We start from the raw sequence: 22,751 nt of genomic DNA, 5'->3' as shown, positions 1-22,751 counted from the left end.
TTCTTATGCCTTCCTTTCTCTCTCCTTTCGATTCAAGGAGCTCAGAATTAGTTTGCCCTTCCATTGCCTTTTTGAGGCAATATAACTTGACTCTATCTAAACCATTTCTTCCTTGAAGGTAGCCAATTCATAGCATTTTCTGTCAACTCTCAGCTTGAGTCTGTCTGACCCAACTCCTTTTTACCCCCATTGAAGTCAGCTCTCCTTCAGGTAATTATTCTTACTTTGGATTGTCCTTTTCACTTTTCCATCATAATTCTACACCTCATAAAACAATGTCCCTTTAAATGATCTCCCAGTGACACTTGCTCTACTTTGCCAAACTCAGTCACTGATAGAACCAGGACTATTAGTGCCTCCTTTCTTATTGTACATGACACATTCTGCTGTTAACAGTAGTTCTGAACACAATCTAAAAACATTTGCCCCTTTTTGCCCTTAACACTACCACTAACCCAGTCTATTTTGATTATTAAAAATCGCAATTGTAACTACACCAAGCTACATGATTGCATCCTTTTTGTTCTTTAGCTAAGGTCGTTTGAACCCTCCAATGTATCCTCTTCCTCCAATACTGCAATGCTCTCCCTGACCCTCCAGATTCCACACATTGTTCTGATGGGGGCCTGGAGGGGGAAAGATCTAGAAAGAAATTGTGGGTTAATGGTGTAGGAGATACGTGGTAAAGGAGGGGGGTAACATGGTGGTGAAAGAGTGGGGAGGTAGGAAATGCTCAACTTCCCACTCCCTCAAAGCCCTACTTTCCTCCAGACAAAAACTGAACCACTCTCCCCACAGATCTTCCCTCAGAAGTCTGGGTCACACCTAGAATTAGTTTGGAAAGCATTGAATAGATTTTTTTTAGCAGTATTAGGGGATCAATGGATGAAGACTAACCAGGATATTGGGCAAACTTCCAATCTCTTTTATGTCCACATTTTGCTGAAGACAATTTAGTGAATTATCAATTGAATATGAAGCTACTGTTAAAGCTATGAAAACACAAGGATACATTGTGAGACATAGAACATAGAACAATACAGCACAGCACAGGCCCTTCGGCCCTCGATGTTGCACCAACCTGTGAACTATTCTCAGCTCGTCCCCCTACACTATCCCATCATCATCCATGTGCTTATCTAAGGATTGTTGAAATCTCCCTAATGTGGCTGAGGTGACTACATTAGCAGGTAGTGCATTCCACACCCTTACCACTCTCTGATTGAATTGAAAGCTGAATAACATGAATGGCACAGTATAGAGAATAGTATCACATTCTAACAATAAATGATTCCAAACACAGAACCGGCTAATAGGTTTTATATGATTTACATATATACTTTATATATTGCTAAATATGTAGGGGCCAATATATGTTGTTTATTGCAATATATTGAATTTCCCCAAACTTACAAAACTTACATATCTTAGAGAAGGGAATAACTTGCATTTATACAGAGCCTTATCCTTTTCTTAGGACATCTTAAATGTCATAGCAATTATGTTAGAATTACCATTATTATTATGTAAGTAAATAGGTTAGCTAACTTTGCACACAGAGGCCCCACATAAACAGTAAATGAAATGATTGACCAGTTTTTCTATCAGGGATAGTGAGAGTCGGACTACTCATGTCATTAGTTGATATGATTGTGCTTATGATCAACCTTTTAAAAAATTACAAATCACATAGCTTACATGATTCATTAAATAGAGGGCTTTACTAGTGATTAGGCTGCTGTTCTGTATCACCAACCTTATGAAGATTGGTTTCACTTCAAACTAGAAATAATTTTGCTTTTCCTAAAAAAACCCCAAGATAATTGAATATGAGCTTACTGGGTGGATCATTGCATTGGAAAAGATTATACTAGACACATTCTTTTCATTCACACTGCACTGGATAAACTGAGAGTGAATCAGCCTTGACTTCATAGAATTTGGAGAGTTGATCCATGCTGATGGATCTAACCCGAATTTGGTGCATTTTACAGTGGAACTGCTAGAAACAACAAATTTAGTAAACTCACGTTCTGCCATTACAAAGTGCAGAATGCATTCACCAGAGATATGGAGTGTGTAAAGTGATGGTCAATAGTGAAGGAGAATTGGGCCAAACGCCGTATTCATGATTATCCTTTCAACAGCAGTGAAAGAAGCTTAGCCAGATGATCAGATCACTATTTTAGACATGATATTGTTTCAGGTTCTCCCCATGTTTTTTCCTGAACTTGAACTGCTGAGGATGACGTTCAGTCAAGGGTTCAAATATAGTTCCTGGGGATTGAAGGTCTGGGTTGTTGATCTAAGGCTAGGATTGTTAGTTTCTGTTTATACAACATTTTCAAGCTACACAATGAAATGGGGATTGATTTGCTGCAACATTACAGCTGGTGCATGAATAATATAAAGAACTGTAGTCATTGGAGATCTGAAACAAAAACAGAAATTCTTGAGAAACTCAGCAGGTCTGGCAGCATCGGTAAAGAGAGAAATGTTAACTGATTTTCAGATGCTGCCAGATGTGCTGAATTTCTGCACACTTTCTGTTTTTGTTTCAATAACCTGAGGTTGTCTGACTCATTGTTTCACTCACAACATCCCATCAGTGAGAACATAAAGAAATGCAATAATTCAGGTAATTAATCTTAATTCACAATGTTTGTACCAACTGAAATTCAAAATTACATTAACAGCACAGTTTGTCTTTAAGCATAGTGCTAGAAGTTATTTCAAAATATACCTGCTAGTGATAGCTCATTTTCAATAATATAGTGGCTTACTTTAATCTGCTTTCCTTATTTAACTTTTGACAAAATCCTTCCAGATGCAATTATAAGTGTGAATGTGAGATTAAGATTCCCTAAAGGCATCATTTTAGCCCATTCATTTTAAATGAAAAGTCAGAATAATCTTTCAAATCATCCAAGGTGACAGAATAGTTGGAATTCCAATCTCTTTGAAACAGATTCTTTAGCTGATGGTGAGCTGTATCACCAGCTTCTCCTGAAGTCTGATTAATGAGCAGACCCACTCCTGTTGTAGAATTGAAGTAATCATAAGACCAATTCGAAGTACCTGGAAGCCAAGAAGGATTATTTAATCATTTAAAATGGTATTTACATTTTGAAGAAACCCAGAACTGTCCAGAATCAGTAAACGCACACGTACAAATATGAAAACAATGAGTTGTAGAATCTGTTTTGTAAGCTGAAAATTTCTATGTTTGCTACCATGTAATGGCAGTGAAATGGACGACTGAAAATTTCACAATTTCACAAAAAAGAATCCAATTTCAAACCTCCACCTTGACTGACAATTAAGCTCATCTGTGCTCATGTTTTATTTTCAATCATTTTCAATCAAATGGTCAGGCAAAATGCATTGCATCACTGAACAGGTTGATTAGAAAATAGTTGACAAAAGAGTGGGTGGGATTTTTACTGGTGGTGGTAAAAAAAATGCAAAACAAAACACGGTGATTTTGGTGGTAGGAAAGTCACTCAGTTGTGCAAAAAAAGTGGATGGGAGGGGGCACTTGTGGCACTGTGGTAGTGTCCCTAAATTTGAACTGGGAAGCCTGGGTTCAAGTCCCACCTTCTCCAGGGATGTGTCAAAACACAATGATTAAAAAATATCTATATTCGTCATAAAACAGCACCGGAGGACCTGGTACAAAATCTATGTGATTTTAATAAAAGTGGGTGGGAAGGTACTTGTTGCCCAGTAGTTGTGTCCCTGCCTCTGGTTCAGAAGATCCAGGTTCAAATCCCACCCTGTTCCAGAGGCGGGCAACAACACTTCTGGATAGGTCAATTCGAAACATTGGCTGGAAGGGTGCTCTTGTGGTGCTGTGGTCGTGCCCTACTCTCTGAGTCAGGAGGTCCAGGTTCAAGTCCCAACTGTTACAGAGGTGTGTAATCACATCATTGAACAGGTAGATTAGAAAATCAAAAAGAATTGGGGTCCCCCTGCCATCCCCCTCCCCCTTTCCCTAACTCTCCTTCATCTTTGCTGGCCTGCATTGCCTTGAATGGGTTTTACATGTAAGTTACTCAATTGGTGGTGGTGAGAAGGTGAAAAAAAGGATGGGTGATTTGGTGTTGGGGAAAAAACATTCAGTTGTGGATACAAAAAGAAAAAAAAAATAGGAGAGACAGGGCTGGCTGTGGGGATGATAAGGTTTGAATATAGATCAAAAGTAATGTTCCAGGATACAAATGCTACAGGAAGGATAGAAAGGGAGGCAAGAGAGGAGGGGGAGTGGTGTTTTTGAGAAGGGATAGCATTACAGCTGTGCTGAGGGAGGATATTCCCAGAAATACATCCAGGGAAGTTAGTTGGGTGGAACTGAGAAATAAGAAAGGGATGACCACCTTATTGGGATCATATTATAGATCTCCTAATGGTCAAAGGGAAATTGAGAAACAAACTTGTAAGGAGATCTCAGCTATCTTTAAGAGTAATAGGATGGTTATGTTAGGGGATTTTAACTTTCCAAACATAGACTGGGACTGTCATAGTTTTAAGGGTTTAGAAGGAGAGGAATTTGTTAAGTGTGCACAACACAATTTTCTGATTCACCATTTGGATGTACCTACTAGAGAAGGTGCAAAACTTGACCTACTCTTGGGAAATAAGGCAGGGCAGGTGACTGAGGTGAGAGTGGGGGAGCACTTTGGGGCCAGCGACCACAATTCTATTAGTTTTAAAATAGTGATGGAAAAGGATAGACCAGATCTAAAAGTTGAAGTTCTAAATTAGAGAAAGGCCAATTTTGATGGTATTAGGCAAGACCTTTCGAAAGCTGATTGGGCGCAGATGTTTGTAGGTAAAGGGACAGCTGGAAAATGGGAACCTTCAGAAGTGAGATAACGAGAATCCAGAGAAAGTATATTCCTGTTAGGGTGAAAGGAAAGGCTGGTAGATAGAGGGAATGTTGGATGACTAAAGAAATTGAGGGTTTGGTTAAGAAAAGGAAGGAAACATATGTAAGGTATAGACAGGATAGATCGAGTGAATCCTTAGAAGAGTATAAAGGAAGTAGGAGTATACTTAAGATGGAAATCAGGAGGGCAAAAAGTGGACATGAGATAGCTTTGGCAAATAGAATTGAGGAGAATCCAAAGGGTTTATACAAATACATTAAGGACAAAAGGGAAACTAGGGAGAGAATAGGGCCCCTCAAAGATCAGCAAGGCTGCCTTTGTGTGGAGCTGCAGAAAACGGGGAGATACTAAACGAGTATTATGCATCAGTATTTACTGTGGAAAAGGATATGGAAGATATAGACTGGAGGGAAATAGATGGTGACACCTTGCAAAATGTCCATATTACAGAGGAAGAAGTGCTGGATGTCTTGAAATGCATAAAAGTGGATAAATCTCCAGGACGTGATCAGGTGTACCCTAGAACTCTGTGGGAAGCTAGGGGAGTGATTGCTGGGCCTCTTGCTGAGATATTTGTATCATCGATAGTCACAGGTGAGGTGCCGGAAGACTGGAGGTTGGCTAATGTGGTGCCACTGTTTAAAAAGGATGATAAGGACAAGCCAGGGAACTATAGACCAGTGAGCCTGACATTGCTGGTGGGCAAGTTGTTGGAGGGAATTCTGAGAGACAGGATGTACATGTATTTGGAAAGACAAGGACTGATTAGGGATAGTCAACGTGGCTTTGTGAGTGGGAAATCATGTTTCACAAACTTGATTGAGTTTTTTGAAGAAGTAACAAAGAGGATTGATGAGGGCAGAGCGGTAGATGTGATCTATATGGAGTTCAGTAAGGCGTTCGACAAGGTTCCCCATGGGAGACTGATTAGCAAGGTTAGATCTCACGGAATACAGCGAGAACTAGCCATTTCGATATAGAACTGGCTCAAAGGTAGAAGACAGAGGGTGGTGGTGGAGGGTTGTTTTTCAGACTGGAGGCCTGTGACCAGTGGAGTGCCACAAGGATCGGTGCTGGGTCCTCTACTTTTTGTCATTTACATAAATGATTTGGATGTGAGCATAAGAGGTACAGTTAATAAGTTTGCAGATGACACCAAAATTGGAGGTGTAGTGGACAGTGAAGAGGATTACCTCAGAATACAACAGGATCTTGACCAGATGGGCCAATGGACTGAGAAGTGGCAGATGGAGTTTAATTTACATAAATGCGAGATGCTGTATATTGGGAAAGCAAATCTTAGCAGGACTTATATACTTAATGGTAAGGTCCTAGGGAATGTTGCTGAACAGAGACCTTGGAGTGCAGGTTCATAGCTCCTTGAAAGTGAAGTTGCAGGTAGATAGGATAGTGAAGAAGATGTTTGGTATGCTTTCCTTCTTTGGTCAGGGTATTGCGTACAGGAGTTGGGAGGTCAAGTTGCGGCTGTACAGGACATTGGTTAGGCCACTGTTGTAATATTGCATGAAATTCTGGTCTCCTTCCTATTGGAAAGATGTTGTGAAACTTGAAAAGGTTCAGAAAATATTTACAAGCATGTTGCCAGGGTTGGAGGATTTAAGCTATAGGGAGAGGCTGAACAGGCTGGGGCTGTTTTCTCTGGAGTGTCGGAGGCTGAGGGGTGACCTTATAGAAGGGAAAGATATAAAAGAGACCTAAGGGGCAAAGGTTTCACACAGAGGGTGGTACGTGTATGGAATGAGCTGCCAGAGGAAATGGTGGAAGCTGGTACAATTGCAACATTTAAGAGGCATTTGGATGGGTATATGAATAGGAAGGGTTTGGAGGGATCTGGGCCAGGTGCTGGCAGGTGGGCATAGATTGGGTTGGGATATCTGGTCGGCATGGACGGGGGTTTGTTTCCATGCTGTACATCTCTATGACTCTATGACTCTATATGAACAATAAGATGATCATGGATCAGGGAGATGACATTAGACAAATTTGAGCAATAAAGTTGCAGTTCTGTACTAACAACAGCAACTTTAACATTGGGGCACATATGAATAGGTGTTGGAAATTCTGACCTTGCCACTAGGAGAGTCAGGGTTAAAACACTACCAACCGCAGGTCCTCTACTGCCACTTAGCATTCTGAGGAGTTCTGACTGGACCTGATACTTCTGCCCCTCACTCAGAATGAAATCCTGCCGCAGAAAGCTGTTGACCAATCTGGTGACCACTGATGGTATGACACAAGGCCCCAAGAATGCAAGTCCCACAGCCTGGCCGGAGGTAGGTGCTGGGTGCTTTCACAACAACAACGGGCTTGGTGGCCCTGGGAGACGGGGAAGCAACCTTAGTTGGGGGTCTTGATGGAGATGCCTGAGGATAGGAAACACTGTGGGGATGGTAAGATATGGGGAGAGGGGTGTGATGTGGAAAAGATATGAGTGAGTCTCCCCCATTTTACCACCTGAGGACTGAAGTGACTGACAAACTGGGTGTGCCTTTCTTGCTACACCCTTTCCCTGACCTCCTCCCACCAGCCTTAAAACTAGGGTTGGGCAAGAGCGGTCCCTAGATGGCTTTGAGTACACCATTAATGGCCTCAACTGGAGACCATAGGCATTGCATGCCCCCCCATAAATTAAGGACACGTCATGGACCAGAGAAAAGATCATCCTAGGAATTTCATGTGCTCCATTCCACCCACAAACCCAATGATGCGGATCGTAATATTCTGCTCTCGATTCCACAAAGCACAGGTATTAAAGACTGTGGGTTGAATCTTCCCATATTTTGGCAAAGCATGTATTTGATTGGGTTTCATGAAGGGTTTCTCTCCATGAGGGCCATGGGCTTTCTCATGCTATCATTGTAAACTTGCTTCAGTAACTACCTACCTCACCCTATGGTACTCCTCTCATCCAGTGTGCTAGCCTGTTTATCCAACTCACTGTAGCTGGAGATACTTTCAACTGCCAGGATATGACAGGATATCCAGGGATCCCCAGCTTCAATCCATGTGCCAAAGTGAAGCACTGTCAGACCAGAGCTGCCCTTCATAGTTCATGGCAATTACCATAGACCTGGGCACATTTTCACCCTGCTTTGCAGACAGAGATTTGGAGGTCTTGATGGATGGGGTTTTACAGAGGAGGGAATATTCTCTTCCCTCAGGACCTGCAGAGGAGTGCACAAAATGAGATCCTGACAGCCTGGTCCGAGGTTGCCTCCCAGGTCAGTGCCATCTCAGCCGTCTGGAAGGATACCCAGCAACATTGGAGGAAAGCTAATGACCTTCTCTTCTCCACCAGAGTAGGTGTAACCATCCTCTCTTTGCTGCCTCACACCTACTCTATCTCTTCTCCCACACACACTCATGCTCTACCACTCTCATTGTTGCCTACACCATCTTCCCTCACTTACTAGAATCCACAAGATTCCCTCACCATTAACCCTCTGTGGTGTCCACTTACTCACTCGGGACACCTCTATTCTACCACCTATATCAAACTAATGGCTGAACAGCAGGCCTTCTCACTCAGTCTCTCCATTTGTCTAAATCTAGAAGCAAACAGCCCAGAACAGAGCAGGAAGAATGAAGACGAGTGGTGGGTTATATAACATTTGTCTCCTCAGCCCTTACAGGAAGATGATCTTTGCCTTAGCGGGACAGGACTGTGACTGTTCGTGAGGTGATGCCAAGACCTCTATCACTTTGTAAGAATCATTGTCTATTGCTGTGCTTTCCCCCTTTTCAGTTAGATTAGAGTCAGGATACTTGCTGGTGAGACATCACTGCCTTGGATCATAGAATCCCTACGATGTGGAGACAGGCCCTTTGGCCGAACAAGTCAACACCAATCCTCCAAAGAGTAACCCACCCGAACCCATTCCCCTACCCTATTATCCTATATTTTACCCCTGACTAATCCACCTAACCTACATATCCCTGAACACTATGGACAATGTAGCATGGCCAATTCACCTAACCTGCACATCTTTGGATTGTGGGAGGAAACCAGAGCAAACTCACACAGAGTGTGAGTTTCCATAAAGACCGTGCCCTCCACAACTGCTCGTCAGGTCCGGGTCCCTTAACAACCCACCCTCCCTTCCCGGGACCTTCCTCTGTCACCACAGGAATTGCAAAACCTGCGCCCACACCTCCCCCCTCACCTCTGTCCAAGGCCCCAAAGGAGCCTTCCACATCCATCAGAGATTTACCTGTACTTCCACATATTTTATTTACTGTATCCGTTGTCTCCTCTACATTGGGGATATAGGACGCCTTCTCCAGAGCGCTTCTGAGAATGTCTCTGGGTCACCTGCACCAACCAACCCCAGTGCCCCGTGGCCGAACACTTCAACCAAGGACATGTAGGTCCCAGGCTTCCTCCATCACCACTCCCTAACCACCCGACGCCTGGAGGAAGAACACCTCATCTTCTGCCTCGGGACCCTCCAACCCCATGTGGATTTCACCAGTTTGCTCATTTCCCCTCCCCTCACCTTATCCTAGTTCGAACCTTTCACTCAGCACCACCTCATGACCGATCCCACCTGTCAATCTTCCTTCCCACCTATCCTTTCCACTCTCCCCTCCGACCTGTCATCTTTACCCCCACCTCCATCCATCAATTGCACTCTCAGCTACTTTCTCCCCTTCACCACCCCCTCCCAATTATCTCTCCACCCCAAAGCTCCCAGCCTCATTCCTGATGAAGGGCTTTTGCTTGAAACGTCAATTTTCCTGCTTCTCGGATGCTGCCTGACCTGCTGTGCTTTTCCAGCACCACACTCTCGACTGTGTCAACTTTAGTACATTTCAGGGACAGTTTCTCTCCACATGCCAAAGTGAAGTTTCTAGTATTATTCTCCAAAACTGATCTGATTACCTACGCACCAAGTCTCTATGGTGCCCCACCTCTAATACCTACCCTTCTTTTCCAGAGGTGGAAGTACTCCCTGCAGCTGGGATTCCTGGTGCTAGCACTTAATTTAAAATGCAGCTGTGCACGGGTCAAGCTCTGCCAGTCCAGAGTTGCCTTGCCCTGTTTGTTCGTCTGAAGACCTACCTAGAGATAGAGGGCAGAGGCAAGGTGGCACCTGTCCAGACTCTAACCTGAGAGGACCTGGACTCTAGTAGTACTCTGAGTGCCAGCCATCTGAGATATTTCTTCCTCCACTCACCACAGAGATATGCAGGGTGGCATAGTGGCTCAGTCGTTAGCACTGCTGCCTGACAGTACCAGGGACCTGGGTTCAATTCCAGCCTCAGGCAACTGTGTGGCTGTGGAAAGTGGATAGGAGTGGGGTGGGAAATATATCTCTGGTGGTGGGGTCCGTTTGTAGGTGGTGGACATGGCGGAGGATGATACGATGTACACGGAGGTTGGTGGAGTGGAAGGTGAGGACCAGGAGTGTTCTGTCCTTGTTGCGGTTGGAGGGCAGAGGTGTGGGAAGAAGATGCGATGCGCTGGAGGGGATCATCAACCACGTGCGAGGGGAAATTGTAGTCTTTAAAGAAGGGGACATCTGGTGTGTTCTGTGGTGGAACTGGTCCTCCTGGGAACAGATGTGGCAGAGGAATTGGGAATAAGGGATAGCATTTTTACAGGAGGCAAGGTAGGGGGACGTGTAATCCAGGTAGCTGTGGAATCAGTGGGTTTGTAGAAGATGTCAGTGTTGTGTTGGTCACTATTGATGGAGGTGGAGAGATCCAGAAAGGGGAGGGAGGTAACTGAGATGGTCCAGGTGAATTTAAGATCGGGGTGGAATGTGTTGATGAAGTTGATGAACTGTTCACCCTCCTTGTGGGAGCACAAGGTTGTGCCAATGCAGTTATCAATGTAGCGGAGGAAAAGGGGGACATGGTGTGGGTGTAACTGAGAAAGATGGACTGTTCTACATAGCCAGCAAAGAGACAGGCATAGCTGGGGCCCATGGCTACTCCTTTCATCGGGAGGAAGTGGGAAGATTCAAAGGAGAAACTATTGAGGGTGAGGACCAGTTCAGCCAAACGAGTAAGGATGTCAGTGGAAGGGTATTGGTGGGGACATCGGGAGAGGAAGAAACGGAGGGCTTGGAGACGCTGGTCATGGAAGATGTAGGTGTATAGGGACTGGATGTCCATGGTGAAGATGAGGCATTGGGGGCCAGGGAAACAGAAGTCTTGGATGAGGTAGAGTGCGTGGGTGGTGTACCGAATGTATGTGGGGAGTTCCTGGACCGGTGTGGGGAGGGGGGAGGATAGGATAGTATAGTATTGAGGTATGTGGAGGTGAATTCGGTGGGGTAGGAGTAGGCTGAGATGATAGGTCGGCCGAGGTAGTCAGGCTTGTGGATCTTCAGAAGGAGATAGAACTGGGCGGTGCAGGGTTCCCGAACTATGAGGTTGGAAGCTCTGGGTGGGAGATCCCCTGAGATGATGAGGTTGTGTACGGTTTGAGAGATGATGGCATGGTAATGGGAAGTGAGATTGTGGTCGAGGGAGCAGTAAGAGGAGGTGTCTTCAAGTTGGCGTCTGGCTTCTGCAGTGTAGACGTCAGCGCGCCAAACTACCACTGCACACCCCTTGTCCACTTGTTTGATGGTGAAGTTGCAATTGGAGCAGAGGGAGTGGAGGACTGTGCGTTGTGAAGGTGAGAGGTTCGAGTGGGGGGCTGGACAGGTTGAGGTGGTCAATATCCCGGCAGTAGTTGGCAATAAAGAGGTTGAGGACGGGTAACAGACTGGCATGGGGTGTCCAGTTGGATAGGGTGTGTTGGAGACAGGTGAAGGGGTCCTCGGAAGGTGGGCGGGAGTCTTGATGGAATCTCGGAAGGTGGGCGGGAGTCTTTGACACAGCCAATTTAGGTGATATTCAACCCAATAATCTGAAATATCTTGCCAAGATAAAACAAGTTGCAAGTATTAGAAAAGAAGAAAAAAAGAAAAATAATCAAAATGACATCAGATTGATTTGGCCAACTCACATTCTTCAGACTATTCCAAAGAATGTCACAGAAAAATGAGTACATGCTACCAACAGCTAATATTTATATAGCACCATTAAGTCAATAAAATGTTCTAATGTGCTTTGCAGGAGAACTATCAAACAAAATTGTACATTGACTCAAATAAAGGGATACTCAGGTAAATGAAAAAATCTTGGTCAAAGAGATTGGGTTTAAGGGATCTTAAAGCCTAACGTATCAAGGGAGAAAGGTTTGAAGAAGGAATTTCAGGGCCTGATGTCCAGGCTATTAAAGGCTCGGGCAAAATTAAAATCAGGGATTTTCAAGAGGCCATAATGGAGGATGTAGCTATCTTACAGCATTATCAGGTTGGAGGAGTCTGCAAACAAAAACAGAAATTGGAGGTGGGGGCATTTTGTGTAGATTCTCAGGGGACACTGGATATAACAACGCGGTTGTGGGAAGAGAAGGCAGTGTGAGATAAGTCTTTGGCATCTATTAGATTGGTAAGATTAGAACTGGTCAAGTGCAATCCATTCAGTTCAGGAAATAGGGAAGAAGCTTTGATGAAGAATATTGTGGTCAGCCATGTTAAAGGCCGAAGACAGATTGAAATGGATAAGGAAAGATAGTTTGCCACTGTCACTGTCATTTGTGACATTTATAAATGGTGTTTTTAATAGTATGGCCAGAGGGGACAAGATCATATTTACACACTTTATATACCTTCTGGCAAAACATTGCTAAACTCAATTAAAATTATGTCCCTTAACCTTATATAGCATGGGCTGAATCCCAGAAGTGAGTTGTGGCCAGAGCTTGGAGCAGGAGCAGACCGAGCGTGGGCTGAGTTCTGGAATTGAGTCACAGCTGGAGCCCAGAACCAGGAGCCCAGGGCCTGGAGCCGGGAGCAGAGTGAGCACGGGCTGGCCAGGGGTACAAGTCCTGGAGGTGAGTCCAGGACAGAGGCCAGTGCATGGAGGCAGCGAAGCCTCATGTTCTGAAATCCGGTGGGCACAGACTCAGTGGAAATGAACTGTAACTTAAGTACCTTAAAGATGCTTTTGATTATCATTCTGGAATTTTTAAACTTGTATTCCCATGCTAATCTTTTTTTACTATTTCAATTCTATAATAACACTTAAAGTATCTGTACATAGGTACCCTATGCTTAAGATAGCACCAAGAGGTGATATTACAAACCTTTCACTGCACTCATTCAAGTGCATGTGGCAATAAAGGCTATTCTATTCTATGTTTTGAAAAATTTCTGCCTCATCTTGACAACTTAATTCCCTACCCAGCTTGCTGCTTATCAGCAAATATAGCTACAGTAATTTCATTCCCATCATCAAAATCATTAATATAGTTTGTAAATAGTTGAGGGCCCAGCATTGATCCCTGTGGTGTTCCCCTGGTTACAATATGCCACCCTGAAAGGAAGACCTATTTAACCCTACTCTCTGTTTCTTCTTTGCCAATCAATGTTGTCTCATATACCATGAACTCTTATATAGTAAACTTTGGTGCGGTATCTCATGAAGTACGTTTTGGAAATCCAAGTACTCAACTAAGGTTCCTATCTTTTTCCCTTGCTTGTTTCTTCTTCATTTCTTTTATTTTTTTAGGACATAGAAGCATTGAATGAAAGATAATGCCCTTACCTATATAGGCAATATTTTCTGTCACAAAGTATTTGGTGTGACACACTCTTGCATAAGGAATATTGCTAAATTTTCCCACAGGAACAATGAATAGTTTCTGAAAAAGGGATAGCATTTGTGAATTATGTAAGAAATCAATTCATTATTTATTTTGAAAATGCACTTCCTGCACAAAATAAATAAACTCACAAATAAATAAATAAAACAAAGCTTTGCACAATTAAAAGAAACCCCTGAAAAATAAATATGTATTTGTAAGAAATTTTGGAAAACCTAAGAGTTGGAATGAAATACATTTTTGAACAAAGTTAAAGTAAGTAAATTCCTTATTAAAATTTTCTCAATATTTTCATCAGTGTCAGTTTCCATCTTAATTTACTTCAGGGAATGAGTTAATAGTTTAAATTCGTGTTTATCCCCACAGATAATTCGGCCTTTATTAAAACATTAGCTGAAAATGATTAAGCTTTCAGTAATTATTAACCCTGTTAGTAAAAAATAAAGCATATTCACCACATCAAAATGGACTTTCCTGATGTTTCTTAGAGCTTGCAGTGATTGAAGATAAGCCAGCATGGATTTATCTGTATGTTTCCAGTAACCAACCAACAGTTGAACACGAACATGACGTTCAATAGCTGCTTCTCTCAACGAGTCATCAATATGTGGCCAATATCTAGATCACAAAGTGAGATTTAATGTCATGTACATTTTTTTAGGTTTACAAATAAATATTGAGCACTGGTAAACTACTTTACTTACAGTACATGTTGAAGGAAACGCGATGTTGGAAAATATTCCATGACAGAAATATACAGAAACTTCTTTGCAGCATTGATACCACTGAGAATAGCATCAAGATCAGTAGTCCGACCTTTTGGGCATAACTTGGGAGGTGAACTCTAGAAAGAATAACAACTTCAGTTGCATTTCTCCATCCAATTCCAATACAGTGAATGACTATTAAATGGCTTAATATCATGGTCTCAGTATAATGTAATGGTTTTTGATTAGAGAGTATCCATATAAACTGCACTCCTTATATTATCCCTGATTCTGTTTTAAATGCAGTTCTTTCAAGGAACTGATGCAACTGAGAGACATTAAAAAGTGTTGGATCACTCGTAATACAGAATTACTCACATACCTAGTAAAGCTCCTCCATACTGCTCCAAATTTATTGGGAAGAGTGCAGGGAGGAGACATGAAGGAGGAAGGGAGCATGGAAGGATGAGAAAGAAAGTGAAAGAGGACAAGAGAATAAAGAGTGGGAAAAGGGAGCAGGAAGTGGGGGTGAAGGGTTGGGGAATGAGAAAGGGAAGAGGGAGAAAAGACAGGTGTAAAGGAGAAGGAATGGGACCAATGGGAACAAAGGTGGGAGTGGTAAAAAGGGAATGTTTGACAATGTGGAGTCAGGAATAGGAAGGTTTGAGGAGAAGGAAAGAGGATGGCACAGATGGACGAATTGGATGATAAAAAAACAGTAAGGATGGAGAGATAAAGCAAAGAAACTCCCCAAATAATGGGGCAGACCAGAATCATTTGCAGTCAGAGCTTAAGTGTATTTCTTCAACATGAATTTGTGACTGATTAAGGTTGGGAGGGTTCAGACTGGGGAGAGTTGAGTGCAGCATTACCTTTTCAGGAGATGTCTGTAATACACATGAAGTCATGTAAATTATGTGATATAAAACACACCATTCAACCCATCTTATTGGCTTCTACCAATGTTTATACTCCACAATGGCCTCCTCCCAATATAATTTCCCAATCTCACTCTATTTCTTTATCTGAGGGTTTTTCCTTTGGTTCCAAGGCAAGTGTCACGTGAGAGAAAATATCCAGTTTCTTTGACAGGCAGCAGCTGACAGAACTAATGGCTTTCAACACTCAGACATACAGAGCCAAGATAAGGCTAGACAGCACTGCCCTGAATCCAGAATAAAAGCATCAAGCCCCCAAATTATTTTTTTCAGACAATTTGACTGAAACTGTATGCACAACCCTCTGAAAGCAATCTTTGCTCTGCTCTCGCTTCAGAAGCATGTCTGCATCACGGCAAGACATTCTTTATTAACATAACATAAAGCTGAACCAGTTTTGCCTTGCCAATTTAGAAAGGAGATTCCACAAAGCAAGCTTCATTTATTACACATTTGTAATGACACAGAATGGCCACTTGTTTCTCAACAGCACATGGTGAACTCAGTTAGCTAAATGGCTAGCACTTAGTTCAGAATAATGGTGAGAGTGCAGAGTTCAATCCTTGTTCCAACTGAGGTAAAGTTAGGGATAAATTGTGATGCTTCACTCCTTGAATAATTGCGAGTACTACTTGAAGGCGAAGAACATATCGATTTGACTCATCCATTTGCAGAAACAAAGCTCCTTTTAACACCAGCGAATGTAAACAGAAGAGGACTCATTCAGATCAAATCCCTTACAAGAAACAGCCTGTTATGTTAAGAATGTGGCCATAAGCCAACATGAAGTCTAGCAGGCTGGGAAATATCAGAGCTAGTGACAATTATTTCTTTTCCTTCTCTTTTTCACACTCTCACTAATGTGAATACCGTGCAACAAAATACTATGCAAATTCATTATTTTAGCTTTTCTTCAAATGGTGTTTCACAGTAATGTCTGTTAAATATAGATTCGCTTCCCTAAGTATCCAACTTTCATTTCTGGAAGAGGTGGAGCAGGCTTATGTAACAGCAGAGAAACAATGATTAATCTTGTAACAGACTCTTGTACAGGTATCTCCACTACAGAATTTACATGGTCCATATGAAATCTGCTGATCAGCTGATAAACAAACTTGAGCTATGCAAACTACAAACTACTCTGTTTAAAAGGAAGACGCATACATTTCATGCAGTAATTATAAAGGTTGCCAAGTGAAATTTGATGACCAGCCCCCAGCATGCCTCAGCAGTTGGTAAATGTATCTTTGAATGTTTTGGAGTTCAGTATATAGATTAAGATCATTTTCATGGATGTTCCAGCTTGTATTGTGTGTAAACAGTATTTATTTATTTATTTGAAAACTTAATATTTGCATCAACTTACTGAAAAGTACATTTTTGCAGCAGTTCCATTCAGTTTCACGTCAAGAGGTGTGTCTTTGTTAAAATTTGTTGAATAAAAAGCTGGCCATGGTGAAGGGATGGTGGCATTTGGCAGTGCGAGACTCCAGTAAGCTTCAAAGATTTTGGAGAAATCATTGGCAAGGCAACTGCAATTGTAAACCACAGCACCCAGTTCTTTCACCTGTAAGAAATTACAGTAAATGATCTGTGACTATGTCTGATAATATAATAAGAGACAAATAACCCATATAATTAGATTGACTAATATTGCAGTTACATTACCAGACCACATTCATAACTGATTCAAATCTATTCTCATGTTTACTTTTCGCAGTATGATACTTATGATCTGTTTTTACTCGAGCATACAGAATTAGCGTAAGACCTTTTTACATCTGCCTGATTCATATCAACTGATGCATGATCGGATTTAAACAATTTAAGATTTTCTTTAAAGTTTTAACCATCATGTTGAATTTCTGCTGGCATAGTTGATGCAGAATTGGATCTCTTACATTGTTAGGCAATGCAAATGTATTAGTTAACAGAAATAATCTTTCTTAGTAACTGCTGCAATGAAAGGTGACTAAATAAACCAATTACTGATCTCAGGAAATATGATTTTATGCTGTAACATAATTACTTATTTCTGTCTATTTAAAATTGGTATGATTAAATGATTTAACCTGTATTTATTGCATTTTGACAGCACCACCATTCATGATCCCATTCAACTCAATACTTTTTTCCATAGTTACATTTAATTCTCAGGCAGTGTGAGGGTCCAAAAGTGTTAAAGGTGGTCATTTTCAAGGACATAAATACAGTTTGCATGCACATGCACATGGGGTTTAGAGCCAGGTCCCAAATATTGTGCTGTTTCTGTTTTGCTGATGTGATGCTTTCTTCAAATGCAGATTATCCAATGGATTGGAGGCAAGCTCCAATTTAATGGTGGCAGAACCAACTCTTAAGTACGAACCTCAAAAGCTGTCGATGGTTCTGACTGGTCATGAGATTGGTTTGCAGAATAGAGGAGGCATGAGTTTAGAGGGTTGGCAGCCTGATGGTGCAGCCAAGTGGCCAAACAGCTCATAGAAAGCTACGGCACTCTCTCTGACATAATAATGCTCGCTGGCAAGAAAATTTAATTGCACCTTACAGATATGCCAGTTCACGTTCACCAATCTGTGCTTTGAACATTACCTTCTCGCTCTGCTCAGAAATGAGCTGTTCAAGGAGCTTAAGGACAGTTAATTGCAAGTAAGTGGGTTCCCATCTTCCACCCAGTGAAAATAGTAATGACCCCGAGTGACATCAGGGCATTGACCCACTGTCAGGAGCTATTTGCAAAAGCACATCCACCTCTGTGTCTGCAACTGAATCACTCACGAGTTCTCTTTTTATAAACTGAGTTCAGGATCTGATTGTTAAGAAATCAATAAAATCATTGCAAGACACTTGAATTTGAGCTCCTGTAAAAATGTCAATCTGTTTATACCAGAGACTGCAGTGTCAAAATAACCTTACAGTCGGATCCTTTCTAAAGTATGGGTACTCAGTGTTTGAAGCATAGTTTTGTCTAATATTTCCGCAAATTTTATAAGAATTCTAATCTTATTTTCTTCATAATGTTACACCTTTGATATAACATTTAAACCTGACCAAATCGAGTGAGGCAATTGAATTGACTGATTGATAGATCAGCAAATTGCTGCTAAACTGATACAACTTTGTCACTGCCCAAGGAAATAGTCCTAACAATGTTATCCAGAATGACAGTTAGTGGAAATTATGAAAAAGGTAGAATAATCTCTGATATTATCAGAAAGGATTTACAGTACAGCAATCATTACTTAGGCCAGAACTTGAGTGCAGTGTGCAGTTCTGGTCACTTCATGATTGAAAGGATATAATTGTACTGGAGAGGCTACAGAGAAGGTTTGAGGATGTTGTCAAAACTGTAAAAATGAAGCAGTGAGGAAAGATTGGACAGGCTGGAGCTGTTTGCCTTGAAACAGAGGAGGCTGAGCTGAGGAGACATTTAATTGAGATGTACAAAATTGAGAAGGGTCTAAATAGAATGGATGGAAGGGCCAATTTACCTAAACAGAATGGTCAGTGGCTAAATATGTAGGTTTAAAGTGATTAGTGGAATGGTTAGAGGGGAGATGAGGAGATTTTTTTTCCCCCAGAGGATGATCTGAGATCAGGAATTCACTGCCTGAAAGAGCACAGTGCGAGACCATTAGCCATAGTGTTTGCACCAGCTGTAAAATGAGCCACCCAGTCAAATCCCACTTTCCAGCTTTTACTCTGTAGCACTGCAAAGTTATGCCACTTAAGGTGCGGATACAGACACCTTTTAAATGAATCGAGGGCTTATGCCTCTACTGCCCTTTCGGGCAGGGGTACAACCACAGCCTATCTGGTACAAACATGTTACCTTCAATATTCCCTATCAATATTCACTCCAATGTCCAATGTCCCTTACTATCTGATCATTCCCCATAACTGTGTTTTTTCCAGGCCTGGCAACATTCTGTAGCCTCTTTGGTTACAATTACAACTTTTCTGTAATGAAGTGACAGGACTGTTATCAGTGCTCAAGTTGTGGTCTAATTAATGACTTGTACAATTTAAAAAAAGCCATGTAAAGTATTGTGTGCAATTTTGGTCTCCATATCTGAAGAAGGATGTTCTGAGGAAGGAAATGCAATGAAGGTTTACCAGAATGATTCCTGGGAATGGCAGGGCTGACATCTGAAGAGAGACTGCTTTAGTTAGGACTATATTCACAAGAGTTTAGAAGAAAGAGGGGGATTCTCATTGAGAATCCTACAGCGTAAACACAATGCCTGGTGAATCCAAAACCAGAGGTCACTGTTTAATGGTACAGTATCGACCATTTAGGATTGAGTTGAGGAGAGATTTCTTCACCCAGTGAGTAGTAAGCCTGTGGAATTATTTGCTGCACAAAGTGTTTGAGGCCAAAAGAAGGAGTTTGATTTACAGAGAAACCTCGATTATCCAGCATTCTCTTATCTGAATATTGGATTCTCCAGCAAGATCGCAAGGTTCTGAATTATGTTATCTGGTATTCAATTATCCGAAATTCCATTAACCGAATGAAATACTCCCTGCCTGGGTCCTTCGGATAATCGAGGTTCCTCTGCAGTTGTTAGGGCTGAAACATGTTACCTTCAATATTACCCATCAATATTCACTCCAGGGTCCCTCACTTCATCTATGCCTCTTAATATTTTCTTATTAGTTCTATGTCCCTTTGCCTTGTTAATCTCTCCAAATGCATTTACCTCACACTTTCTGGCCTGATTTCCATTTGTCACTTTCTGCCCACCTGATCAGTCCAATGATACCTTCCTGCTGTCCACAGTTTCTTACCATAGGAATAAATAATGAATTATAACTTCAATGATCTGATTGTTAAACCTGAGACCATTCGAGGAATAAATGGTTTTTAAAGATGGAAAAAATATGAACATCAAATGGTTGTAATGGTCACATGACCACTGCTTACAACATACTTTGTGAGATCTATATGGAATAAATGAAGTTGTATGCACTGGAATGACAATTTATATCTAAAGACACCACAATCAGGCAATTAGGTCAGTGATTTTTTTGAAAAAAAGCATCTCCTGTTTTAAATCACACTTGTACGAGAATTTGACACATTGGGAGATGAAAGGTTACCTGCCAGATAACCAGCTTGGAGAATGAGCTAGATTTTGGAAAACACACTAAACTATATTTCAAATTATGTTTTTGAGCAGCAGAGTAGAGACAAGGTAAACTGGATTTGTGAGCAAGAAATAAAAGATCCTCTCTCTACCTGCCATTTCTCTAATCAGCTTAAACAGCACACGATGAAAACACAACAATTCATCAAAGAATCAAAAATATCTACAGATTCTGCTACTGCTGAGGATACAAGTCAGCCATTAAACAACTGTGGTCTCAGATTAATCTAATACCTCAAGAACTCTAAGCCCTTCTATAAAATGTTCAACTTTGATTCTCCCTGCTTATACTATACAATGAACTTTAAAACAAAAAGACCTATTACCTGTGTGCTTGCCTGTGAGTGTGATATTTCATTTTATTATCTCTTCTCAGGGTTAGTAGATGATAAAATGCCTCTTGCTTTCAATTAACAAAACTTTATAAATTGATTCTTTCATTTTACAGCAAGCTAGTAATGAAGTGTGACAGCTGTGTGATAAGAGATGAAAATATTTGTCACAACCCAGAGAGAAAGTTACAAAGACTGAGCCGATTAACCTTCCTCGTCCCATCATAACAAGCTATCCACTAGAAACAGCCTTCCAGACACAAAAACAATCACTGACAATTCCTCTGAGCCAAATTTGAGGCCAGCTTGCTACATTCCCTGAATCCCATGTGCTTTTATTCCTTTAACCAGTCACTGACAGGACTTTGTTAGAAGTCTCACTAAATTCAAGTGGACCTCCTTCAGCTGCACTACTCTTATCAATCTTATTTCCTCAAAAAATTCACATTGGTCAGCCATAAGCTCCCTATATCAAATCCATGCTGACTATCCTTGATTAATCCGTGCTGTTCTAAGTGATAGTATATCTTCTGTCTCAGAATTGATTTTGATAATTTTCCCACTGCTGAGAATAGACTTACCAGCCAATAAATATTTGGCCCATTCCTTGCTCTCTTTTTAAATGAGGGTACAATATCTGCAATCCTCTAATCCTCCACAATCACATCCATATCTGACAAGGATTGGAAAATGATGGTCAGATTTCTTCTTATTTCTTCCCCGGTTCTTTTCAAGAGTCTGGAGTACATTCCAACCAATTCTGTTGATTGATCTACATTCAGGGATGCTAATCCCATTCATACTTCTTCATTCCCTGTGATTATCATGTCCAATACTTCACATACTTCCTCCTTTACTACAATATTTGCACTACCCTCTTTTGTGAAGACTGATGGAAAGTATTAAGTAAGAACCACACTAATGTTTTCTGCCTCTGTATCTAAGTTGCCTGCTTAGTGTTCTATGGGTCCTACTCTTTCTTAGTTATTCTCTTATCCTTCATGTGTTGACAAAACATCTTAGGATTCACATTGATTTTGCTTGACAGTATTCCTTCATGCCCTCCCTTTGCTTTTCTAATTACACCATCAGGACTACATGGCCCGAGAGAGATAATAGAAATGAGCTTTGCTGATGATAATCACACCCATGAAACTGAAAGATGAAAACTGTTGCCAGATAGAACTCTCTTGAGCTTACCTATGAGAATAAAGAACATCAGAAGCTGTAGGTTTGTCGTTACATATTGTCAACATTTGTGAGGCAGGGCCTGGGTAGGAAATGGTGCAAAGTCTTCTGAGATAAACTGTTGTTGTATCAATGTATTAAAGTAAAATTTGTCTTTTTCTTTGAAGCATCTTGCCTGTTGTTCATGTGCTATTTGCATTAGCTTTGATTCATACTAAAATAACATTTGCAAAAAGGTGATATCTTGTTGTTAGCCATTTCTTTATTTGGGGGTCATTCAGTAAATAATTCAATAAACTTTCTGCACATTTACTCTTTTTTTTGGCTTACCTTCATTTCCAATCCAGCTGTTCCAAATTCCTTCTCTTAATTATTGAAATTGGTTCTCTTCCTATTTTTACCTTTTTCCTCCTAAGAGCCTTGTCTGTTTTCAGCCTGCTAATGTTATAAGCTACTAGGTAGCAGTTAACACAATATGACTGAACTTTATGTCAGTTTAAAAGGAAGATTGGGTCTAACTAATATTTTATACCTAAATAAAAGGCAGAGAATTTAAGAGCATGGAGGTTATGCTGGGACCGTATAGAATGTCAGTAAGGCCACAGCTGGATTACTATGTGCAGTTCTGGAATCCACATTATGGGAGAGATGTGATTGCACTGGAGAGGGTGCAAAGGCGATTTGTCAGAATGTCGCCTGAACTGGAGAGTTTTAGTTATGAAGAGAAATTGGATAGACTAGGGTTGCTTTCCTTGGAGCTGAGGAAACTTGTTTGATATGTACAAATTAAGAGGGACATAGATAAGGTAGAGAGGAAGGAACTTTTCCCCCTTGGTGGAGGGCTTGATGAATGGGGCATAG

The 22,751-nt window shown here is 41.3% G+C and overlaps 1 protein-coding gene across 1 annotated transcript in view; it reads right to left on the bottom strand.

Moving 5' to 3' along the window:
- Positions 1-1,370: 1,370 nt before the first annotated feature.
- Positions 1,371-22,751, bottom strand: part of LOC140476283 (5'-3' exonuclease PLD3-like) — a 68,749-nt gene continuing 47,368 nt past the window's right edge. The window contains exons 7-11 of the mRNA XM_072568651.1: positions 16,587-16,787; positions 14,280-14,419; positions 14,031-14,193; positions 13,518-13,614; positions 1,371-3,078 (exon numbers count right to left, since the gene is read on the bottom strand). Of these exons, the coding sequence (XP_072424752.1) occupies positions 2,873-3,078; positions 13,518-13,614; positions 14,031-14,193; positions 14,280-14,419; positions 16,587-16,787 (807 nt within the window). The 3' untranslated portion in view covers positions 1,371-2,872. The remainder of the gene's footprint in view (positions 3,079-13,517; positions 13,615-14,030; positions 14,194-14,279; positions 14,420-16,586; positions 16,788-22,751) is intronic.

Source organism: Chiloscyllium punctatum, chromosome 4, assembly GCF_047496795.1.
Source record: "Chiloscyllium punctatum isolate Juve2018m chromosome 4, sChiPun1.3, whole genome shotgun sequence".
NCBI lineage: Eukaryota > Metazoa > Chordata > Chondrichthyes > Orectolobiformes > Hemiscylliidae > Chiloscyllium > Chiloscyllium punctatum.
The sequence above is the reverse complement of the archived record's forward strand: the minus strand, read 5'-3'. Positions and strand labels throughout refer to the sequence as shown.